The following is a 13,292-nucleotide window of genomic DNA, read 5'->3' as shown; positions in this document are numbered from 1 at the left end:
AGAATCTGCCCTCCTGGAGCCAACCCATGGTAAGAACTTCTGTCCTAGAACCTTGATGACATCATCCACTACAGAAATGTCTTCTCCGTGGGACTGTGTAATATCACCAGTCAGCATTATCCAGACAACCTAAATTATAATCCTGCTTCTACTTTCTGTCTGTGGGCCAGTGCAGAATTTCCTCAACTTCTCTGCTTCCTTTGCCGTATCAATTAAACGTTAGTAAGAATCCTCCGGTGACCTGAATGTCTTGAAGATTACAGAGTATCACACATCTAAAGGGTTTTGCGCAGAACCCGGCACAAATTCTTTTGTGACCAGAGAGGGGTATTGCTCTTGCTCTGGAAATGATTACCTTGAAAGGACTAAAAGCCGTTCTCTGTAGCCCGGTAACCTTCCCTGCAGCCCGGACCCCTCTCTCAAAAGCTGCTCCCGGAAACATTGTCAAGTTTCTAACTTCCCTAAATCAGAAGCTACTAGTAGCCACCTACATCTAAGAGTTACTGTGAAGCTTCACGGCAACCAAAAGCCTGAAGCATTTTAGCTATCGCCTCCCAAGAAGGAAAGCCAAGTCTAACCAGCCACCGCCAGACGCAAACGTGGGGCGGAGCTAGGACTATCCAGGGCGCGGGAGCGCCGGCTCTACAGCCACGCCCTTACTCCCCCACCCCGCGAGCCGGCCAATGGGGAGAGGCGGCCAGCGAGCGCGCGACTTCAAAGGCTCTGGCGGCGTCCCTCGACGGCGCCGCAGAGGTGGGCTGAACGTCACCAAAGCGCGCCGTCAATCGCGACCCATCGCGCGCCGGAAATGCGCAACCCACGCGCGCCGCTGGCGCTGAGGGAAGGAAGTTGGCTTCTGAACGGCCTGGGCTTTGTGGGCAAGGCCGCAGGCGGTGGCAGCAGTGTCTAATACAAACCGTTGGAGGCGCGATGGGAGACGAGATGGATGCCCTGATCCCCGAGCGTGAGATGAAGGTCAGAGACTTCTAGACTTCTTCTGCCTCCCTGCCTTAGTTCTGGCGTTCCCTTTAGAACGGCGAAGCGTTGTGCCAGCTGCCCCGCCTCCTGTTTAAACAGTTTACCGAGTTGAGAGTTCTCACCTGTGCGCCCTGGAGCACTCTGTCGTGCAGCCAGCATGATGGACCTAGCGAATTCAGGTTCCCCGTCCTTTAATGGTCTTGAGCACGCCTCTTCAGTTACACTAGGTGCTTTAATGTGGGTTGCCGGAGTAGTGGTAATAACTGTTTATTGAGCTTTACTCCTTGCCAGGCACTGTGGTAGTCATCACAGCAACCCCGAGAAGTAGACGTTATTGTAAAGAAGCAAATTGAGGCTCAGAAAGTAATTTACCTAAAGTCACATTGGACAAGGGGCCTTGAAAGCCAGCTTAGTTAATATCCTCTGTTTTGTTCTACTTTTCTTGTACTACTTTTGTCCGATAGTTCATTCTGGCCTTACGATCATCCATCCTATAAAACCTTTAGTTATTTGGACTAAGAAGATTTTGGCACCGGTATCAGCTTATAAAGTCAGGAATCTAAAAAAGGGTCAAACGGTCCAAATGATGGTAATGCGGGGGCCCCCTGGAGATAACTCCCAGAAGGATGTGCTTAATAATTCTCAGATGTGTTCTAACAGTATGAGGGTACAGAGAATTAACTACATTTATTTTAAAAAGCCGAAAGGAAGTACGTTACAGGAAGATTTCAGGCATTTGTGTAAACAGCAGATCATTAAAATGCATTTTGGGATAGTAATCCATATCATATTTAAAATAGCGGTTCTTTTTTCCTTTTTGAGAATCACTGCCAGGGGTCAGCCACCTGATGGGGGGGGGTGTCATTCTTTAGATATGCTGGGATATAAGAAACAGGAACTACCGATGCAGAATATGTCACTTCCTTTGAGTTATTTATTGACTGTAATGGGAGCTGTTCTGTGCGTCTTCATCCCACTGGTCCTCTCCACCCATGTGACCAAGACTCATGTGGGATTTTTGGGATTGTCAGGATGAAGAGTACAAAAAAGACTGCAACTTTTATTCTGTTTTCTATGTGAAACCGTAGTAGTTTCACATGGAAAGCTGTGTGAATTTTTGCTTACTATAATTGGTAGGAAACAAAGACTATTTCAGTTGATGTTTTAAAAAATATGTATTAGGGCCGGGTGCCGAGGCTCATAATCCTAGCACTCTGGGAGGCCGAGGTGGGTGGATCGCCTGAGCTCACAGGTTCAAGACCAGCCTGAGGTAGAGCAAGACCCTGTTTCTGAAAATAGAGAGTTGTGTACCTGGGCATTATGGCAGGTGCCTGTAGTCCCAACTACTTGGGAGGCTGAGGCAAGAGAATCACTTGAGCCTAAGAGTTTGAGGTTGCTGTGAGCTATGATGCTACAGCACTCTACTGAGGGCAAAAAAGTGAGGCTCTGTCTCCAAAAAAAAAAAGAAAAGAAAAGAAAATTTGTATTAAATCACAAATCCAATGAAATTACCATGGATGTGTATTAGGGATTCTGTAAGAAAGACATCATAAGAATCTAATGTACAGGTGGCATCTGTGGCTCAGTGAGTAGGGCACCAGCCCCATATACCGAGGGTGGTGGTTTGGCCCCTGCCAAACTGCAACAAAAAATAGCCAGGCATTGTGGTGGGTGCCTGTGGTCCCAGCTACTTGGGAGGCTGAGGCAAGAGAATCGCCTAAGCCTAGGAGTTGGAGGTTGCTGTGAGCTGTGTGATGCCACAGCACTTTGCTGAGGGTGATAATGTACAAAAATGAAGACTGAGAAAAGCTGTAACAATTTTTGAAGTTTAAGCTTTATGCTGGGTCATAAGACAATACACACCATGAAATAAGATTATAAACAATAAAGTGTAGTTTTGTGGCAATTCAGATAAATATTATACTAGGAATTCAGAAAAAGAAATGATCAGTGTAAGCTGGATTAATCAAGGCTTCATGGACGATTTTCCCCCCATTTATTTCATTCAACAAATATTGAGCATTACACTAGGCGCTGTGGTAAGTATAAGGAATTTTTTTTTTTTTTTTTTTAGACAGAGTTTCAGTTTTGTCACCCTCGGTAGAGTGCTGTGGTGTCACAGCTCACAGCAACCTCAAATTCTGGGCTTAAGCAATTCTTTTGCGTCAGCCTCCCAGGTAGCTGGGACTACAGGTACCCACCACAACACCCGGCTGTTTTTTAATTTTTTTTAGAGACAGAGTCTTGCTGTGGCTCAGGTTGGTCTCGAACTCATTAGCTCAGGCAATCCACCCACCTCAGCCTCCGAAGTGCTGGGATTATAGGCATGAGTTACCTCGCCTGGCCAACTATAAGGAATTTAAAGACAATTGAGACAGTTGTTGGCCTTACTGTAACGCATACTTTTGGTTGCATTGAAATTGGGTCTACTGGAATATAGCAATAGACATGAGTTAATTTCCTATTTTTTCTGAATTGATCTTGTTTTGATTCCTTACAATAGGATTTTCAGTTTAGAGCACTAAAGAAGGTGAGAATCTTTGACTCCCCTGAGGAGCTGCCCAAGGAACGCTCAAGTCTGCTTGCCGTGTCCAACAAGTATGGTCTGGTCTTTGCTGGTGGAGTCAGTGGGCTGCAGATTTTTCCTACTAAAAATCTTCTTATTCAAAATAAACCTGGAGATGACCCCAATAAAATAGGTAAATTTGTTGCTTTATGTTGCATAGTAGACAGAGAGGATACAGTGGCAAGCTAATATGTTTCTTTCTCAACAAATCTCTCTGCTAATAAATTTAGCACTGCTACTTATTAGTTTTAAGGTTGACTCCTAAAAAGATAGTTCCAGTTAGAATGCTGGAAACCTTTGTAGGTTTTCTCTTTGGTCCTTTGTTTCTCTTTCAGTGAGTTGTTCCTTTAAGCTCAGAGGGAAGAACCTACCATTATACTATGCTGTTATTCTTGCTCAGTTGAACTTGATCTCTGGCTCTGTAGAAAAAGGATTTTGTTGCATGGATTTTTAGTTGGCATAACAGGACCACCCAAACAAGTGGGAATGTCTACTATTTAGAGCAGTGTTTTTCAACCTTTTTTATCTCATGACATAGTTGAACCTACAGGTAAACTTCCACGGCACACTTAAATTATGTTGATTAAAAAAAAAAAAGTAAAAAAAAATATGCTTATTGTGCTTTGAACTTCTTTTGAAAATTAATTAGTGATCTTTTTTTTTTTTTTGAGACAGAGCCTCAAGCTGTCGCCCTGGGTAGAGTGCCGTGGCATCACAGCTCACAGCAACCTCCAACTCCTGGGCTTAAGTGATTCTCTTGCCTCAGCCTCCCAAGTAGCTAGGACCACAGGCGCCCACCACAACACCCGGCTAATTTTTGGTTGTAGTTGTCATTGTTGTTTGGCAGGCCCTGGCTGGATTTGAACTTGCCAGCTCTAGTGTATGTGGCTGGTGCCTTAGCCGCTTGAGCTCCAGGCGCCAAGCCAAGTAGTGATCTTGAAAAATATTCATGGCACACCTAAGATCCTCTTATGGCTCACTGGTTGAAAATCACTGATACAGAGCATTGTTGCAAAAATACGTTCAACAAGGACAATAACCAGTTTCCCCAGGTTGTATGAGGAAGAATCCCTGGGATTCCTCATGCATATGTCTATAAAAAAGTTAAGACTTATCTGCATAGCTAGGTATTGGGGGCATGTATGTATTTATATAGATGCAAAAATTGTTTCACCTTGACCTGGATAAAGAGGTTGTGGCTTTGTGCTTAGAATATGCTGTTTTCTAATTTGCCATTTTTTATGTTTCCATAGTTGATAAAGTCCAAAGCTTGCTAGTTCCTATGAAATTTCCAATTCATCACCTGGCCCTGAGCTGTGATAACCTCACACTCTCTGTGTGCATGATGTCCAGTGAATATGGTTCCATTATTGCTTTTTTCGATGTTCGCACATTTTCAAATGAGGTAAGCTGTTGATACACTATAAGGTCAGTTGGGAAAACAAAGAGATTTCCTGAATTATAACTTGGAAGCTTACTTTGAAGTCTCTTTCTAGGTTAAAAATGTGGGTTTTAAAAAAGTTCTTAACTATAGAATTATAGAAGGGACTTCAAGAAATTATTTTCATGGGCGGCGCCTGTAGCTCGGTGAGTAGGGCGCCGGCCCCATATGCCGAGGGTGGCGGGTTCAAACCCAGCCCCGGCCAAACGGCAACAAAAAAATAGCCAGGCGTTGTGGCGGGTGCCTGTAGTCCCAGCTGCTCTGGAGGCTGAGGCAAGAGAATTGCGTAAGCCCAAGAGTTAGAGGTTGCTGCGAGCCGTGTGAGGCCAGGGCACTCTACCCGAGGGTGGTACAGTGAAACTCTGTCTGTACAAAAAAAAAAAAGAAATTATTTTCATAACACCATTTGCCCCAAGACATTTTTTTTTTTTTTTTTTTGTAGAGACAGAGTCTCACTTTATGGCCCTCGGTAGAGTGCCGTGGCCTCACACAGCTCACAGCAACCTCCAACTCCTGGGCTTAAGCGATTCTCTTGCCTCAGCCTCCCGAGCAGCTCGGACTACAGGCGCCCGCCACAACGCCCGGCCATTTTTTGGTTGCAGTTTGGCCGGGGCCGGGTCTGAACCCACCACCCTCGGTATATGGGGCCGGCGCCCCACCGACTGAGCCACAGGCGCCGCCCTGCCCCAAGACATTATCATTTCTCATTTACACATGAGACAACCAACCAGGGAAGCTTAGATGATTTGTCCAAATCCATAAAATTAATAAATAATGTCAAAAGTTTTGTGTCTCTGATCTCCTAATGCAGTGTTCCTCTATTCCCAGGCAATTTCAGGATGGTAATAGTCGATAATATTGAGTGTTTGTACTGACTGTGTGCCAGGCCCTGTACTGCGTGCTTTGGGTGCCTTGTCCCTTGTTCATGCCCACAGCCTTACATAGTAGGTTCTACTATCTTTGTTTAATAGATGGAGGAAAATTCTCAAAGGGTTTAATTGTCCAGAGTCAGAAAGCTATTAAGAAGCAGAGCCAATATTTTAGTATCTGCTACTTATTGGTTATTTTGTATTTGTGTATTTCCATGCTAGAAGTCCCTCTGAGCATGTTAGAATAATTGATTGCCATTTTCAAAGTTGTGCTGAAATTGTAAGAAATCGATTGTTGTTGTAAGCTAAATCTTTTTTTATGGTTGTGGAGAAAAACTGTGATTTGAGAAAACTTGTATTAATACTATGTGAATATTAAATGTCTGTGCATTTACTAAATTATTAATTTATCTTGCTTTTATGTGTTTGTTTTAAAAGGCTAAACAGCAAAAACGCCCATTTGCCTATCATAAGCTTTTGAAAGATGCAGGAGGCATGGTGATGGATATGAAGTGGAACCCCACTGTCCCCTCCATGGTGGCAGTCTGTCTGGCTGATGGTAGTATCGCTGTCCTGCAAGTCGCAGAAACAGTGAAAGTGTGCGCATCTCTTCCTTCCTCAGTAGCAGTAACATCTGGTGGGTAATAAAGTCTTTCAAGCTATAACATATAGTCATGGTAATCTATTAAAAATTAACTTCTGGAAGTAAAAATGGGTATTTTTTTTTTTTTTATTTATTGTGTGTTTTGGGGGTAGAAATGGAGAGTTTCTTTACTTCCATAGCTAATGTCCTTGAAACCAAAAGGCACACATCATTTAATCTGAATGTGCTTGGCTTTTCTGGAGAAGTATTTTGGTACAGTTGGATTAGAGCTTTGTTTTTGAAAATACCATAATTGGGGCGGTGCCTGTGGCTCAGTGAACAGGGCGCTGGCCCCATGTACCAAGGGTGGTGGGTTCAAACCCGGGCCCAGCCAAACTGCAACAAAAAAATAGCTGGGTGTTGTGGCGGGCACCTGTAGTCCCAGCTACTAGGGAGGCTGAGGCAAGAGAATCGCCTAAGCCCAGCAGTTGGAGGTTGCTGTGAGCTGTGTGATGCCACGGCACTCTACCAAGGGCGATAAAGCGAGACTCTGTCTCTACAAAAAAAAAAAAAAAAAAGAAAATACCATAATTGTTTCTAAATCTGAAGGATTATACTCTGAAAGTCATTTGTACCTTCAGGGAGGAAAGCACTAGAAAATACCAAATAATAAGAGAATGATTTCTTGATAGGAGACCCTTCTCTCTTCTCCTTATCTGAAGACTACAGAGTTTTCTATACTTTATAGATTTCAATAATTTATTGAAAAAGCATTTTTAGCTTTCAGTTCATTGGTCCCGTGATAAATCATAATTGGCTTGTATTGGGTTTTTTGTTTTTGTTTTTTGAGACAAAAGTCTTACTCTGTTATCCTGCGTAGAGTGATGTGGCATCATAGCTCATAGCAACCTCAGACTCCTGGCCTCAAGCTATTCTTCTTCATTTTTTTTTTTCTTTCTATTTTTAGTAGAGACAGGGTCTCAATCTTGCTTAGGCTTGAACTCCTGACGTCAGGCTGTCTACCCACCTCAGCTTCCCAGAGTGCTAGGATTACAGGTGTGAGTCTCCTCACCCAGACTGTCTTATTTATTTTATTTTATTTTATTTTATTTTATTGCGACAGAGGCTCACTATGTCGCCCTCAGTAGCTGTGGCGTCACGCCCTCAGTAGCTGTGGCGTCACAGCTCACAGCAACCTCCAACTCTTGGGCTTAAGCAATTCTCTTGCTTCAGCCTCCCAAGTACCTGGGACTACAGGTGCCCACCACAATGCCTGGCTATTTTTTTGTTGCAGTTGTCATTGTTTAGCTGTCCTGGGCTGGGTGCAAACTGGCCAGCTTCAGTGCACATGGCCGGCACCATAATAACTGTGCTATGTATGCTGAGCCAACCTGTCTTATTGAAATGATTTTACTTTTTTGTTTTACTGAGAGGGATGATCCTACAGTCTTCATGGACTGACTGAGGAATAAGAAATGGTGATTAGCAGGGCGTGGTGGCTCACGTCTGTAATCCTAGCACTCTGGGAGGCTGAGACAGGTGGATTGCCTGAGCTCACAGGTTCGAGACCAGCCTGAGCCAGAGCGAGACCTTGTCTCTAAAAACAGCCGGGTGTTGTGACTATAGTCCCAGCTATTTGGGAGGCTGAGGCAAGAGAATTGTTTGAGCCCAAAAGTTTGAGGTTGCTGTGAGCTATGACAGTACGGCACTCTACCCAGGGTGACAAAGTGAAACTCTGTTTTTCTCAAAAAAAAAAAAAAGAAGTGGTGATTACATATTATAACTGTGTGTAATAGATCTTACTAGTTTGCTCCATTTTCTTTATTCTTTAATTAGTAGTCTTCTCTTTGTTTAGTGTGCTGGAGCCCTAAGGGAAAGCAGTTGGCAGTGGGAAAACAGAATGGAACTGTGGTCCAGTATCTTCCTGTAAGTTCTTACCTTGAACTTCAGAACTTTTCTTAAGTCAGCCACTATTGGGGGGGTGGTTTGGGAATATCTCTCTTGTTTTTTCTATCAAAAAGTAGTTTATACCCGTTGTCACAAATTGATCAGTGAGTGAAAACAAGAGCAGAACTCTCCCCTCCCCTCCCTGCTCTTCCTTTCCGGGGCATCCGCTATGTTTTGTTGAGTGGGTAACCTTCCCAAGCTTTCTGATGCTTATGTAAATAGTCTGTGTCGTAGATACAATATTTTCGTTTTGTTTATTAAGCAAAATGTGATCATACTCTGTGCATTATTTCCCAGCTTTATATTTCCAATCCATACCATAAAAGCAGAGCTTAAGGAGAAAAATAATTAGTGATAAAACTATTGCCATAATGCAGAATCACTGGGTCCATCTTAAAGTTTCAGTTTCTTTAACAAGGGCAAGAAAAAAAATGGATGCTCCTATTGTTACATGTGCACTGTCACCCTCCCTGTGATTTTTTTTTTTTTTTTTTTTTTTTTAAGACAGAGTCTCAGCCGTTGGTTGAGTTCCGTGGCATCACAGCTCACAGCAACCTCAAACTCTTGGGCTTTAACTGATTCTCTTGCCTCAGACTCCCAAATATTTGGGATGACAGGAGCCTGCTACAACGCCCAGCTATTTTTAGTGATGAGGTCTCACTCTGGCTCAGGCTAATCTCAAACCTGTGAGCTCAGACAGTCCACCCACCTCAGCCTCCCAAGTGCTGGGATTGCAGGCGTGAGCCACTGCACGTGGCCTCCCTGTGATTTTCTTGAGATAATATTCACAAATATTCTTTTCTTTTTTTGTCTCATTACGTCACCTTGGTAGAGTGCTATGGCATCATAGCTCACAGCTACCTCCAACTCTTGGGCTTAAGTGATTCTCTTGGCTCAGCCTCCCTAGTAGCTGGGACTACAAGCGCCCACCACAACACTTGGATATTATTTTTTGTTGCAGTTGTCATTGTTGTTTTAGCTGGCCCAGGCTGGGTTCCAGCCCGCCAGCCCTGGTGTATGTGGCCAGTGCCCTAACCACTGAGCTATGGGTGCCCAGCCACAATTATTCTTCAATGTAAATTGACTCACAGAGAGTCCGCATATGTCCATTCAAGCCTGCACATGAAGGAGGGGGCCTCACAGGTGGTGCAACAAGGCCTGTGTTGTACATCCTTCTTAGAGACTGTTTGAGGGAGGGCGGGCGTGGAGTGGTGAGTGTGGTGGTGTGGTTTTGAGGTTAAGGTTTTTTTTCTTTCTTTTTTTTTTTTTTCTTTAGACAGAATCTCACTTTGTCACCCTGGTTGAGTCCCATGGCATCATAGCTAACAGCAGTCTCCAACTTTTAGGCTAAAGCCATCCTCTTACCTCAGCCTCCCAATTAGCTGGGACTGCAGGTGCCCACTGCAACGCCCAGCTATTTTTAGAGACGTGGTCTCGTTTTTGCTCAGGCTGGTCTCACATTCCTGAACTCAGGCAGTCACCTGCCTTGACCTCCCAAGAGTGCTAAGATTACAGGGATGAGCCACTGCTGTTGGCTCAAAGTTTTTTGTTTTTTTTTTTTCTTTTTTGTAGACACAGAGTCTTATTTTGTCACCCTCGTTAGAGTGCTGTGGCATCACAGCTCACAGCAACCTCTACCTCTTGGGCTTAGGCCATTCTCTTGCCTCAGCCTCTCAAGTAGCTGGGACCACAGCGCCTGCCACAACACCCGGCTGTTTTTTTGTTGCAGTTTGGCAAGGGCCGGGTTTGAACCTACCACTTGGTATATGGGGCCTGTGCCTTACTCACTGAGCCATAGGTGCTGCCCCAAAGTTTTATTTCTTGTTTGTTTTTCTGTTTGTTTTTTTTTTTTGGAGACAGAGTCTCACTTTGTCGCCCTTGGTAGAGTGCCATAGCATCACAGCTCACAGCAACCTCTAGTTCTTGGGCTTAGGCGATTCTTTTTCTCCAGCCTCCTGAGTAGCTGGGACTACAGGTGCCTACCACAATGCCCAACTATTTTTTGGTTGCAGCTGTCGTTGTTTGGTGGGCCCGGGCTGAATTCGAACCTGCCAGCTCAGGTGTATGTGGCTGGTGCCTTAGTCACTTGAGCCACAGGTGCCGAGCCTTAAGTGTAGTTTTTAATGGTGTAGGAAAGCATTTATGATCTTACTTTTTTTTGAGACAGAGTTTCACTGTGTCACCCTGGTAGAATGCTGTGATCTGACAGCTCACAGCAACCTCCAACTCTTGGGCTTAAGCGATTCTCTTGCCTCAGCCTCCCAAGTAGCTGGGACTATTGGTGCCTACCACAATGCCCGGCTATTTTTTGTTGCAGTTTGGCCAGGGCCGGGTTCAAACCTATTACCCTTGGTATATGGGGCTGGCGCCCTACTCACTGAGCCACAGGTGCTGCCCCAAAGTTTTTTTTTGTTTTTTTTTTCCCTTTTTTTTTTTTATTGTTGGAGATTCATTGAGGGTACAATAAGCCAGGTTACACTGATTGCAATTGTTAGGTAAAGTCCCTCTTGCAATCATGTCTTGCCCCCATAAAGTGTGACACACACCAAGGCCCCACCCCCCTCCCTCCTTCCCTCTTTCTGTTTCCACCCCCATAACCATAATTGTCATTAATTGTCCTCATATCAAAATTGAGTACATAGGATTCATGCTTCTCCATTCTTGTGATGCTTTACTAAGAATAATGTCTTCCACGTCCATCCAGGTTAAAACGAAGGATGTAAAGTCTCCATTTTTTTTAATGGCTGAATAGTATTCCATGGTATACATATACCACAGCTTGTTAATCCATTCCTGGGTTGGTGGGCATTTAGGCTGTTTCCACATTTTGGCGATTGTAAATTGAGCTGCAATAAACAGTCTAGTACAAGTGTCCTTATGATAAAAGGATTTTTTTCCTTCTGGGTAGATGCCCAGTAATGGGATTGCAGGATCAAATGGGAGGTCTACCTTGAGTGCTTTGAGGTTTCTCCATACTTCCTTCCAGAAAGGTTGTACTAGTTTGCAGTCCCACCAGCAGTGTAAAAGTGTTCCCTTCTCTCCACATCCACGCCAGCATCTGCAGTTTTGAGATTTTGTGATGTGGGCCATTCTCACTGGGGTTAGATGATATCTCAGGGTTGTTTTGATTTGCATTTCTCTAATATATAGAGATGATGAACATTTTTTCATGTGTTTGTTAGCCATTCGTCTGTCGTCTTTAGAGAAAGTTCTATTCATGTCTCTTGCCCATTGATATATGGGATTGTTGGCTCGCTGCCCCCAAGTTTTATTTGCTATTTGTTATTGCCTAAAGTTGTCACGCGAAATTTGGTACATATTCTTATTCTCCTTTAGGGCATTTGCCTGTAAACAGATAATGCATTTTGTTTAGTTTCCCTGCTTTGTTGTTTGCCTTTTTTTTTGAGACAGAACCTCAGGCTGTCACCCTGGGTAGAGTGCTGTGGCATCACAGCTCACAGCAACCTCCAATTCCTGGGCTCAGGCGATTCTCCTGCCTTCGCCTCCCAAGTAGCTGTGATTATAGGTGCCTGCCACAAGGCCCGGCTATTTTTTGGTTGCAGCCATCATTGTTGTTTGGCGGGCCCGGGCTAGATTTGAACCCGCCAGCTCAGGTGTATGTGGCTGGCACCTTAGCCGGTTGAGTCACAGGTGCTGAGCCTCTTGTTTGCCTTATTCATTTATTTATTTATTTATTTATTTATTTTTTGAGACAGAGTCTCAAGCTGTCACCCTGGGTAGAGTGCCGTGACGTCACATCTCACAGCAACCTCCAACTCTGGGACTTAAAGCAATTCTCTTGTCAGGGGAACATACTGGATTTGAATGTTTCCTTATTTTAAGGATTTAACACTTTTTTTCCTAAATCTCTTTCAGACTTTGCAGGAAAAAAAAGTCATTCCTTGCCCTCCATTTTATGAGTCAGATCATCCTGTCAGAGGTAATACCACTTTTCTTGTTTGGCTGATCGCGAATGAAGTGCATCTGTATTACAGAAATCCTAAAGTTTGTGATACCTGCTCATAGAGGTGTTTGTGCCTGCTTCGTGAATAATGCCACTATTTCAGCCAGCTAATTAAATCAGTGTAAAATGAGAACACCTTGGGAGACACCCATGTTTCATGGTAAATGACATGAAATAGATCACAACTTTCTATTAGAATTCTTCATAATTTGCCCTGAGTATAATGCAACAGAAAAATTACTACTTTGGGATAAATTTTGGCTTCTTGAGTCTTTATGAACTTAATCAGTGAAATCTGGACCTTTATTAAGCAATAGTACTTTGATTTTTTTGAAAATCTATAGCATGTTATATGTTATTGCATGTAATGTATATTCCAAACGTTTTTGCTTTATCTGGCTGCTGTGATTTTTATTACCTACTAATGAGGGCATGTGTCTTTCAGTTCTGGACGTGCTGTGGATCGGTACATATGTCTTCACAATAGTATATGCTGCTGCAGATGGGACTCTGGAAACATCTCCAGATGTGGTGATGGCTCTACTACCGGTAGGCGTATGAAAGGGAATGTTAGGTCCTTTGAAATTTAGAAAAGTCTTCTAAAAAAAGCTGGAGGATTTGGTTTCCAGTTCCTCTGACAGTGATCATGCAACTTCAGGTATTAGGTTTCATGCTGTACCCTGGGCCTGGGGACCAAAATGGTTATATCTACTTATAACATGTTCTCCTGTTTAGTTATGAGGTTAAAAAAAAATGGTAAAATTTGCTTTTGCTTAAGCTGTATATAAACTATGAGTTGTGGTTAACCTGCAAAGGAAATTTTAGAAAAGTGAAAAACTTGATTTAAAAAATTTTTTCATTTATTTATCATATATTTATCAAATGCTGTCAGTGTGCCAGGTCCTGTATTAAAGCTGAGAATGTAGCAATGAGTAAGGCAGAGT

General features: G+C 43.5%; 1 protein-coding gene across 4 annotated transcripts in view; it reads left to right on the top strand.

Moving 5' to 3' along the window:
• The first annotated feature begins 803 nt into the window (after positions 1 to 803).
• The window catches only part of NUP214 (nucleoporin 214), a 140,776-nt gene continuing 128,287 nt past the window's right edge, over positions 804 to 13,292 (top strand). For 2 of the 4 annotated variants that reach the window (XM_053559309.1, XM_053559302.1), the window contains exons 1-7: positions 804 to 975; positions 3,482 to 3,677; positions 4,798 to 4,949; positions 6,293 to 6,491; positions 8,293 to 8,363; positions 12,261 to 12,324; positions 12,794 to 12,897. In XM_053559309.1, the coding sequence (XP_053415284.1) occupies positions 931 to 975; positions 3,482 to 3,677; positions 4,798 to 4,949; positions 6,293 to 6,491; positions 8,293 to 8,363; positions 12,261 to 12,324; positions 12,794 to 12,897 (831 nt within the window). In that variant the 5' untranslated portion in view covers positions 804 to 930. The remainder of the gene's footprint in view (positions 976 to 3,481; positions 3,678 to 4,797; positions 4,950 to 6,292; positions 6,492 to 8,292; positions 8,364 to 12,260; positions 12,325 to 12,793; positions 12,898 to 13,292) is intronic. The other 2 variants (XM_053559313.1, XM_053559322.1) reach the window with 1 other exon arrangement.

Source organism: Nycticebus coucang, chromosome 2, assembly GCF_027406575.1.
Source record: "Nycticebus coucang isolate mNycCou1 chromosome 2, mNycCou1.pri, whole genome shotgun sequence".
NCBI classification, from domain to species: Eukaryota; Metazoa; Chordata; class Mammalia; order Primates; family Lorisidae; genus Nycticebus; species Nycticebus coucang.
The sequence above is the reverse complement of the archived record's forward strand: the minus strand, read 5'-3'. Positions and strand labels throughout refer to the sequence as shown.